Consider the following 11,550-nt stretch of genomic DNA (forward strand, 5'->3'; position numbering starts at 1 on the left):
TGGTGGGCACCTCTTGTCCTCTGAGCTGGTGGGCACACCTGGTCCTCTGTGTTGTAAGGTTCTGATCACACCCAGCTTGTGCTGTAGTGGGTGGTTGGAACCAAAGAGCAGATACTGGTCCGTGTGTGTAGGCTTCCTATATACTTCTATTTGGAGTTTCCCGTCTTCTCCTCTGATCGTGGAACAATCAAGAAAGGCCAAGCGATTCTCCTTAGCGTCTTCTCTTGTAAACCTGATATGTGGGTCCACAGCATTGATGTGATCAGAGAAGGTTTCCAGCTCTTGTTTCTTGATTGTTACAAAAGTATCATCGACATAGCGGAGCCACAGTTTTGGGGCGGAGCCTGAGAATGAGGACAGTGCCTTCTTCTCAAAGTGCTCCATCCTCCAACCTGTACATGGAGCATGATTTTTGTCATCACTACGGCTACGCCGTAACAAATATGACATGGGTCTGATTTACTTTTTTGATTGCGTTTCCAAAATGAGATTTGGTGCCAAATTTCATACATTTTGGAAGAACTAAATTTTGTGGTCCCCATTCAAAAGGCGATTTTTTTGAATTTCTTGGCAAATGTGCGACTTCACCGCACATAAACCGTGACTCTTAGAATAAATATTTGGATACGTTTTGATGGTCGACCCCTGAAGATGAGTCTCACCAAATTTCAGGTTAATCGGGCAAATGCCCGAGGAGGAGTTTGTAAAAGTCTAAGTGTCAGTATGTTACCATTTCAGAGATTTGGTGATTTTCCCATTGGAATAACATGGGACGTTTCTGTCATGGCGCTTGTGCTGCAGCGTCGCACTGACGGAAGTGAGAGGCCTCTCGCCCCCTTGTGGCACGTGGGCGTAATGATCCCCAAAATAACACAAACTATAAATAAAAGAGTCGAGGGGAGAGAAATGACACTTCCACTCAATACAAACGTTTGACTCTGGAAAGGAGCTGAACTGCTGAATGGTGTTGCTCCCCCCCTCTCTCCCCCCCTCTCTCCCCCCTCTCCCATGCCCCTCCCCCTCTCTATAATGAGCTGTAGGAGTTGCATACGACTCAGACACGGTGACATCGCACCAGGAGCAACTTCACCAAAAAATAACCAATTTATTACCAGCTCCTCCCGAGCAGCCCACACGTCATGTGACACGTCGTGTGACATGTCATGTGACATGTCGTGTGACACGTCGCGTGACATGTCATGTGACATGTCATGTGACATGTCGTGTGACACGTCGTGTGACATGTCATGTGACATGTCGTGTGACACGTCGCGTGACATGTCATGTGACATGTCATGTGACATGTCGTGTGACACGTCGCGTGACATGTCGTGTGACACGTCGCGTGACATGTCGTGTGACACGTCGCGTGACATGTCATGTGACATGTCATGTGACATGTCGTGTGACACGTCGTGTGACATGTCGTGTGACACATCATGTGACACGACGTGTCACACGACGTGTGACACGTCGCGTGACATGTCATGTGACACGTCATGTGACATGTCGTGTGACACGTCGTGTGACATGTCGTGTGACACGTCGCGTGACATGTCGTGTGACACGTCGCGTGACATGTCGTGTGACACGTCGCGTGACACGTCGCGTGACACATCATGTGACACGACGTGTCACACGACGTGTGACACGTCGTGTGACACGTCATGTCACACGTCATGTGACACGTCGTGTGACACGTCGCGTGACACATCATGTGACACGACGTGTGACACGACGTGTGACACGTCAAGTTTTCATCATCAAATACAATGTTTTCCTCTGAGTTCAGAGCTGATCACATCCTCAGAGTTTTGTTTCTTTTCTCTTCTTGAACTGTGTGTTTAGGACAAATAAAAGTTCTCTTATCGACTCTTCTGCTAAAGATGAAACGTTCTGAAAGTTTAAGCTTCAAAAATCCCACAGAAAATGAATGAAATGGAGTAAAATGACACAAAAACAAGCAGAAGTCTCACACTCTTTCCTCTGCCCTCTGAACATGTTTCTATCATGTTCTTCTTCCCCCCACCCCTGCCCCCCCTCTCCCTGACCACCCACCCTTCCCTCCCCTCACCACCTTCTCCTCTGTTAACTCCTCTCATATCATAGACATCATCACCGCTTCCAAAACCACCACCTGCTCTCTCGACCCCCTCCCAACGACTCTAACCAAGGCCTGCCTCCCTGCTCTCATCCCCCATCTCACCACCCTCTTCAACCAGTCTTTATCCCTCGGCCATGTTCCTTCCATCTACAAACTGGCCTCCATCACCCCCATCCTCAAAAAACCCACCCTAGACTCCGCCAACCTCTCCAACTACCGCCCCATCTCCAACCTGCCGTTCCTCTCAAAAACGCTGGAACGCATCGTCGCCGCCCAACTTCACACCCACCTCCAGTCAAACAACCTCTATGAACCCCTCCAATCTGGCTTCCGCCCACTTCACAGCACTGAAACAGCCCTGGTCAAAGTACTCAACGATCTCCTCACCTCTGCAGACTCCGGGGCCCTCAACATCCTGTTACTACTAGACCTCAGCGCAGCCTTTGACACTATAAACCATTCCATCCTCCTACAAAGGCTGCGCCAACTGGGTGTTGAGGGCTCTGCACTTGACTGGCTCACATCCTACCTCACCAACAGGCAAGAGTTCATTTCCCTCTCCGGTCACTCATCCACCCTCTCCCCAGTAACGCAGGGGGTCCCCCAGGGCTCAGTCCTCGGCCCCCTCCTCTTCATCTGCTACATCTTCCCCCTTGGTCACATCCTCCGCCAACTCAACCTGGACTTTCACTGCTACGCTGACGACACCCAGATATACCTCACCACCAAATCCACCCAAAACCCTCCCCTCAGCCACATCGAAAACCCTCCCCTCAGCCACATTGAAACCTGCATCTCTACAATAAAATCATGGCTCACTCTCAACTTCCTCAAACTGAACAGTGACAAAACAGAGCTCCTCCTCATTGGCACCAAATCCACTCTCAATAAAACTGGTCCCTTTTCACTCAGCATCGACACCTCGACCATCACCCCCTCTACCCTGGTACAAAATCTCGGTGTCATCATGGACCCCACCCTCTCCTTCACTCCCCATGTCAGCCACATTGTCAAGACCTCATACTTCCACCTCCGCCGCATCGCCAAAATCCGACACTGCCTCACCCTCCCCGCTGCTGAATCCCTCATCCATGCCTTCATCTCCTCCCGCCTCAACTACTGCAACTCCCTCCTCACTGGCATCTCCTCCCATTCCCTCCATGGACTCCAAATGGTCCAAAACTCCGCTGCCCGCCTCCTCACCCACACCCGCCTCCTCACCCACACCCTCCTCCTCACCCACACCCTCCTCCTCACCCACACCCGCCTCCTCACCCACACCCGCCTCCTCACCCACACCCGGTCCCGTGATCACATCACTCCCGTTCTCCGCTCTCTCCACTGGCTCCCCATCAAGCAGCGCATAAACTTTAAAATACTCCTCCTCACCTTCAAAGCTCTTCACCACCTTGCCCCCCCCTACCTGTCTGACCTCCTCATCCCCCACCGCCCCACCCGAGCTCTCCGATCCTCCTCCTCTCTCACCCTGACTGCACCAACATCCCGACTCAAAACTTTTGGCGACAGAGCATTCTCCCGAACAGCACCCCGACTCTGGAACTCCCTCCCCCAACCTGTCCGCCACTCTCCCTCACTCACAACATTCAAATCCCGCCTAAAAACATACCTCTTCACCCAAGCCTATGACCTCCCCTACCCCTAGCCTCCTCTACCCCATTGCCTACTCTTCTACCCCCTGTTACATCCCCATCTTTTTCTCTCTACTTCTTCTGTCTTGTTCATTTTATCTGTATATTAATGTGTTCTGTACGTGTTGTCCCCCCTGTCTGTAAATACACCCCCCCTTTTTATTATGTTCAGCGTCTCTGGGTCACTGAAAAGCGCTATATAAATAAAAGTTATTATTATTATTATTATTCTGTTTGTAGGTTGTGACAGAGCTCAAGGAGAAGACCCTCCCAAAACCAGGACCAGGACCAGGACCAGGACCAGGATCTGACAGTCTTTTTCTACTCCGAGATTAAACCAGGAAAAATGACTTAAGACAAACCAAGGCCAAGACTCTAGACCAGAACTTTATCCAGATCAAACCTGGGCATGAAAAGAACTATCTCAGGACATAACGAGGACATAACGAGGACATAACGAGGACATAACGAGGACATAACGAGGACATTACGAGGACATTACGAGGGCTCGACATGGACCGAAAAAGGACTGAACAAGGATCAAACCTGGATTAAACTTAAAGACTGAACCAGGAATAAAACAGGGCTAAATTAGGAACAGAAGTCAACAAAACTAGATCAAAACTAGGGTTGAACCAGGTCCTAGTCTAACCCTGGCCTAAACCAGGTCTAACACGGGCCTAAACCAGGTCTAACACGGGCCTAAACCAGGTCTAACACGGGCCTAAACCAGGTCTAACACGGGCCTAAACCAGGTCTAACATGGACCTAAACCAGGTCTAACACGGGCCTAAACCAGGTCTAACACGGGCCTAAACCAGGTCTAACTCAGGCCTAAACCAGGTCTAACACGGACCTAAACCAGGTCTAACACGGGCCTAAACCAGGTCTAACACGGGCCTAAACCAGGTCTAACACGGGCCTAAACCAGGTCTAACTCGGGCCTAAACCAGGTCTAACACGGGCCTAAACCAGGTCTAACACGGGCCTAAACCAGGTCTAACTCGGGCTGCGCCCCTTGGCGTGCGATGGCCTTCACTCTGTCAGAGATCATGGCGGCGCGGCGGCAGCAGTCGCAGCCTCAGAGGGAGCGACGGAGCGGGACGGCGGTGGAAGTGGACGAGTACAGCACCAACCCAACCCAGGCCTTCACCTTCTACAACATCAACCAGGCCCGATTCCAACCGCCCCACGTGCACATGTGAGTCACACACGAGTCACACACACGAGTCACACACGAGTCACACACACGAGTCACACACACGAGTCACACACACGAGTCACACACACGAGTCGCACACACGAGTCACACACACGAGTCACACACACTAGTCGCACACACGAGTCACACACACGAGTCACTCACGAGTCACACACACGAGTCACACACACGAGTCACACACACGAGTCGCACACACGAGTCACACACACGAGTCACTCACGAGTCACACACACGAGTCACACACACGAGTCACACACGAGTCACACACGAGTCACACACACGAGTCACACACACGAGTCGCACACACGAGTCGCACACACGAGTCGCACACACGAGTCACACACACGAGTCACACACACGAGTCGCACACACGAGTCGCACACACGAGTCACACACACGAGTCGCACACACGAGTCGCACACACGAGTCACACACACGAGTCACACACACGAGTCGCACACACGAGTCGCACACACGAGTCACACACACGAGTCACTCACGAGTCACACACACGAGTCACACACACGAGTCACACACACGAGTCACACACGAGTCACACACACGAGTCACACACACGAGTCACACACACGAGTCACACACACGAGTCACACACACGTCGCACACACGAGTCACACACACGAGTCGCACACACGAGTCACACACGAGTCACACACACGAGTCACTCACGAGTCACACACACGAGTCACACACACGAGTCACACACACGAGTCACACACACAAGTCACACACACGAGTCGCACACACGAGTCGCACACACGAGTCACTCACGAGTCACACACACGAGTCACACACACGAGTCACACACACGAGTCACTCACGAGTCACACACACGAGTCGCACACACGAGTCACACACACGAGTCACACACGAGTCACATATATAAATGTACATATATGTATGTTATATATATATAAAACATATATAACATAAATATAACATAACATATATCTAACATATTTATATATATATATATATATATATATATATATATATATATATAACATATATAACATGCTTTCTGTTTTAGTGACCTGTAGTGACCTGTAGTGACCTGTAGTGACCTGTAGTGACCTGAAGTAAAGGGCAGATCGTAACCGTGGTCACTTCTAATCTGAACCAAACTAGTTTAACGTCTGAACTTTAAATCATGTTCTTGATCTAATAAAAAAAATCAAATCGAATTGACCATAAAAGTGCAGAAATCTCACTTGTGATGTTTTCTTCTCTTTTTTAAATTAGTTTTAATAATTTAATCACATTAATCCTCTTGATATTCTCATCTGGTAAATCTGCAATATTATCTATATATTATATATCTATATATTATACTATCTATATATGATATGATCTGTATATATAATCTATATATTATATAATCTATATATTATATAATCTATCTATATATATATATTATATATCTATATATTATATAATCTATATATTATATCATCTATATATTATATAATCTATATATTATATTTCTATATATTTTATCATCTATATATTACATGATATATATATATATATATATATATATATATATTATATAATCTATATATATATATATATATATATATATATATATATATATATATATATATATATATATATATATATATATATTATAATGTATATATGATATGATCTGTATGTTATACATCTATATTTGATCCTCTCCAGCTGCACAGACACACGAGGTGCAAAGTCAAACCCGTCTTTACATTGTGCATAATTCAGTTTTCTCCTCCGCAGCTTTAACCTCGTTTTATCTCCAGAGTTTATGCTTATTTTTCATTTCTTAAATAGGTCATTCTCTTCTCTTTCCATAACGCGAGTTTTATTCTGAGCCGTGGCTGAAGCTGTGTTTTCCCTCACACTTTGACGTGTCGGGCCTTTCCCCCGGCTTCCTACCTGCGCGGCGTGTGGTGGAGGAGGCGTGTGGTGGAGGAGGCGTGTGGTGGAGGAGGCGTGTGGTGGAGGAGGCGGCATGCGGTGGAGGAGGCGTGTGGTGGTGGAGGCGTGTGGTGGTGGAGGCGTGTGGTGGAGGAGGCGTGTGGTGGAGGAGGCGGTGTTTGCCGTGTGGTGGAGGAGGCGGCGTGCGGTGGAGGAGGCGTGTGGTGGTGGAGGCGGCGTGTGGTGGAGGCGGCGTGTGGTGGAGGAGGCGTGTGGTGGAGGAGGCGTGTGGTGGAGGAGGCGGTGTTTGCCGTGTGGTGGAGGAGGCGGCGTGCGGTGGAGGAGGCGTGTGGTGGTGGAGGCGGCGTGTGGCGTGTGGTGGAGGAGGCGTGTGGTGGAGGAGGCGTGTGGTGGAGGAGGCGGCGTGCGGTGGAGGAGGCGTGTGGTGGTGGAGGCGGCGTGTGGTGGAGGCGGCGTGTGGTGGAGGAGGCGTGTGGTGGAGGCGGCGTGCGGTGGAGGCGGCGTGTGGCGTGTGGTGGAGGAGGCGTGTGGTGGAGGCGGCGTGTGGTGGAGGCGGCGTGTGGTGGAGGAGGCGTGTGGTGGAGGAGGCGTGTGGTGGAGGAGGCGGTGTTTGCCGTGTGGTGGAGGAGGCGGCGTGCGGTGGAGGAGGCGTGTGGTGGTGGAGGCGGCGTGTGGCGTGTGGTGGAGGAGGCGTGTGGTGGAGGAGGCGTGTGGTGGAGGAGGCGGCGTGCGGTGGAGGAGGCGTGTGGTGGAGGAGGCGTGTGGTGGTGGAGGCGGCGTGTGGTGGAGGCGGCGTGTGGTGGAGGAGGCGTGTGGTGGAGGAGGCGTGTGGTGGAGGAGGCGGTGTTTGCCGTGTGGTGGAGGAGGCGGCGTGCGGGGGAGGAGGCGTGTGGTGGTGGAGGCGGCGTGTGGCGTGTGGTGGAGGAGGCGTGTGGTGGAGGAGGCGTGTGGTGGAGGAGGCGGCGTGCGGTGGAGGAGGCGTGTGGTGGTGGAGGCGGCGTGTGGTGGAGGCGGCGTGTGGTGGAGGAGGCGTGTGGTGGAGGAGGCGTGTGGTGGAGGAGGCGGTGTTTGCCGTGTGGTGGAGGAGGCGGCGTGCGGTGGAGGAGGCGTGTGGTGGTGGAGGCGGCGTGTGGCGTGTGGTGGAGGAGGCGTGTGGTGGAGGAGGCGTGTGGTGGAGGAGGCGGCGTGCGGTGGAGGAGGCGTGTGGTGGAGGAGGCGTGTGGTGGTGGAGGCGGCGTGTGGCGTGTGGTGGAGGAGGCGTGTGGTGGAGGAGGCGTGCGGTGGAGGAGGCGTGTGGTGGTGGTGGAGGCGGCGTGTGGTGTGTGGTGGAGGAGGCGTGTGGTGGAGGAGGCGTGTGGTGGAGGAGGCGTGTGGTGGAGGAGGCGGCGTGCGGTGGAGGAGGCGTGTGGTGGTGGAGGCGGCGTGTGGCGTGTGGTGGAGGAGGCGTGTGGTGGAGGAGGCGTGTGGTGGTGGAGGCGGCATGCGGTGGAGGAGGCGGCGTGCGGTGGAGGAGGCGTGTGGTGGAGGAGGCGTGTGGTGGAGGAGGCGTGTGGTGGAGGAGGCGGCGTGCGGAGGAGGAGGCGTGTGGTGGAGGAGGCGGCGTGCGGTGGAGGAGGCGTGTGGTGGTGGAGGCGGCGTGTGGTGGAGGCGGCGTGTGGTGGAGGAGGCGTGTGGTGGAGGAGGCGTGTGGTGGAGGAGGCGGTGTTTGCCGTGTGGTGGAGGAGGCGGCGTGCGGTGGAGGAGGCGTGTGGTGGTGGAGGCGGCGTGTGGCGTGTGGTGGAGGAGGCGTGTGGTGGAGGAGGCGTGTGGTGGAGGAGGCGGCGTGCGGTGGAGGAGGCGTGTGGTGGTGGAGGCGGCGTGTGGTGGAGGCGGCGTGTGGTGGAGGAGGCGTGTGGTGGAGGCGGCGTGCGGTGGAGGCGGCGTGTGGCGTGTGGTGGAGGAGGCGTGTGGTGGAGGCGGCGTGTGGTGGAGGCGGCGTGTGGTGGAGGAGGCGTGTGGTGGAGGAGGCGTGTGGTGGAGGAGGCGGTGTTTGCCGTGTGGTGGAGGAGGCGGCGTGCGGTGGAGGAGGCGTGTGGTGGTGGAGGCGGCGTGTGGCGTGTGGTGGAGGAGGCGTGTGGTGGAGGAGGCGGCGTGCGGTGGAGGAGGCGTGTGGTGGAGGAGGCGTGTGGTGGTGGAGGCGGCGTGTGGCGTGTGGTGGAGGAGGCGTGTGGTGGAGGAGGCGTGCGGTGGAGGAGGCGTGTGGTGGTGGTGGAGGCGGCGTGTGGTGTGTGGTGGAGGAGGCGTGTGGTGGAGGAGGCGTGTGGTGGAGGAGGCGTGTGGTGGAGGAGGCGGCGTGCGGTGGAGGAGGCGTGTGGTGGTGGAGGCGGCGTGTGGCGTGTGGTGGAGGAGGCGTGTGGTGGAGGAGGCGTGTGGTGGTGGAGGCGGCATGCGGTGGAGGAGGCGGCGTGCGGTGGAGGAGGCGTGTGGTGGAGGAGGCGTGTGGTGGAGGAGGCGTGTGGTGGAGGAGGCGGCGTGCGGAGGAGGAGGCGTGTGGTGGTGGAGGCGGCGTGTGGCGTGTGGTGGAGGAGGCGTGTGGTGGAGGAGGCGTGTGGTGGAGGAGGCGTGTGGTGGAGGAGGCGGCGTGCGGAGGAGGAGGCGTGTGGTGGAGGAGGCGGCGTGCGGTGGAGGAGGCGTGTGGTGGTGGAGGCGGCGTGTGGTGGAGGCGGCGTGTGGTGGAGGAGGCGTGTGGTGGAGGAGGCGTGTGGTGGAGGAGGCGGTGTTTGCCGTGTGGTGGAGGAGGCGGCGTGCGGTGGAGGAGGCGTGTGGTGGTGGAGGCGGCGTGTGGCGTGTGGTGGAGGAGGCGTGTGGTGGAGGAGGCGTGTGGTGGAGGAGGCGGCGTGCGGTGGAGGAGGCGTGTGGTGGTGGAGGCGGCGTGTGGTGGAGGCGGCGTGTGGTGGAGGAGGCGTGTGGTGGAGGCGGCGTGCGGTGGAGGAGGCGTGTGGTGGTGGAGGCGGCGTGTGGCGTGTGGTGGAGGAGGCGTGTGGTGGAGGAGGCGTGTGGTGGAGGAGGCGGCGTGCGGTGGAGGAGGCGTGTGGTGGAGGAGGCGTGTGGCGTGTGGTGGAGGAGGCGTGTGGTGGAGGAGGCGTGTGGTGGTGGAGGCGGCGTGTGGCGTGTGGTGGAGGAGGCGTGTGGTGGAGGAGGCGTGCGGTGGAGGAGGCGTGTGGTGGTGGAGGCGGCGTGTGGTGTGTGGTGGAGGAGGCGTGTGGTGGAGGAGGCGTGTGGTGGAGGAGGCGTGTGGTGAAGGAGGCGGCGTGCGGTGGAGGAGGCGTGTGGTGGTGGAGGCGGCGTGTGGCGTGTGGTGGAGGAGGCGTGTGGTGGAGGAGGCGTGTGGTGGTGGAGGCGGCATGCGGTGGAGGAGGCGGCGTGCGGTGGAGGAGGCGTGTGGTGGAGGAGGCGTGTGGTGGAGGAGGCGGCGTGCGGAGGAGGAGGCGTGTGGTGGTGGAGGCGGCGTGTGGCGTGTGGTGGAGGAGGCGTGTGGTGGAGGAGGCGTGTGGTGGAGGAGGCGTGTGGTGGAGGAGGCGGCGTGCGGAGGAGGAGGCGTGTGGTGGTGGAGGCGGCGTGTGGCGTGTGGTGGAGGAGGCGTGTGGTGGAGGAGGCGTGTGGTGGTGGAGGCGGCGTGCGGTGGAGGAGGCGGCGTGCGGTGGAGGAGGCGGCGTGCGGTGGAGGAGGCGGTGTGCGGTGGAGGAGGCGTGTGGTGGTGGAGGCGGCGTGTGGCGTGTGGTGGAGGAGGCGTGTGGTGCTGGAGGCGGCGTGCGGTGGAGGAGGCGGCGTGCGGTGGAGGAGGCGGCGTGCGGTGGAGGAGGCGGTGTGCGGTGGAGGAGGCGTGTGGTGGTGGAGGCGGCGTGTGGCGTGTGGTGGAGGAGGCGTGTGGTGCTGGAGGCGGCGTGCGGTGGAGGAGGCGGCGTGCGGTGGAGGAGGCGGTGTGCGGTGGAGGAGGCTGGGGACGCGCGGCGCTGCGGTGCACAGGGACTGTGCACTGAAGTGGGACATGCTTATTCACCAGCGCCGCCTCCCTCTCCAGAGAGGCGCTTGCTCCCACAGGAGGCGCTCAGGAGGCGCTCAGGAGGCGCTCAGGAGGCGCTCAGGAGGCGCTCAGGAGGCGCTCAGGAGGCGCTCAGGAGGAGGAATGCACTTTTACTTCACATTGGTGTCTCTCGCTCTGTGTGAATAAAAGAATAAAGCTCATTTCTCACATTATTCCAGTTTTAATTCTTACACATTTTAACTCAATATTTAAAATAAGAGGAACGTTCTTTATTGTCGCAGGTTTTAGTCTGAAAACACTTTGTGGATTTGGTTGTCACGGTGATTATCTGGTCATGTCACTAATGTATGCTTTACTTCCTGTGTGGATTGTTTGCCCCGCCCATCATGTGTTTTCCCCGTCTCTCATTGGCTAAGAGTTCTTCTCGGTGGATCCATCCTCAGTGTTTTTCTTCTCTTGTTTTCCTAAAACAACCTCCCCTCAGTCCACAACAGCCTCATTAGACCTCATAAGCTCTGACCTCAACAGACAGGAAGTCTCCTCAGACTGAAATGACTTCCGGGCGGCAGTCGAAACGTCTCGATTTCAAAAGCAGCGTCCAGTTGAAACTCGTGTG

General features: G+C 56.1%; 1 protein-coding gene across 1 annotated transcript in view; it reads left to right on the top strand.

The window, feature by feature from the left end:
• Window positions 1-4,739: 4,739 nt before the first annotated feature.
• Window positions 4,740-11,550, top strand: part of LOC140367206 (metallophosphoesterase domain-containing protein 1-like) — a 69,791-nt gene continuing 62,980 nt past the window's right edge. The window contains exon 1 of the mRNA XM_072453560.1: window positions 4,740-4,954. Coding sequence (XP_072309661.1) covers window positions 4,782-4,954 — 173 coding nt within the window. The 5' untranslated portion in view covers window positions 4,740-4,781. The remainder of the gene's footprint in view (window positions 4,955-11,550) is intronic.

Source organism: Eucyclogobius newberryi, unplaced genomic scaffold, assembly GCF_026437365.1.
Source record: "Eucyclogobius newberryi isolate DKJ021-1_F unplaced genomic scaffold, fEucNew1.0.hap1 SCAF_2, whole genome shotgun sequence".
Classification (NCBI taxonomy): Eukaryota; Metazoa; Chordata; class Actinopteri; order Gobiiformes; family Gobiidae; genus Eucyclogobius; species Eucyclogobius newberryi.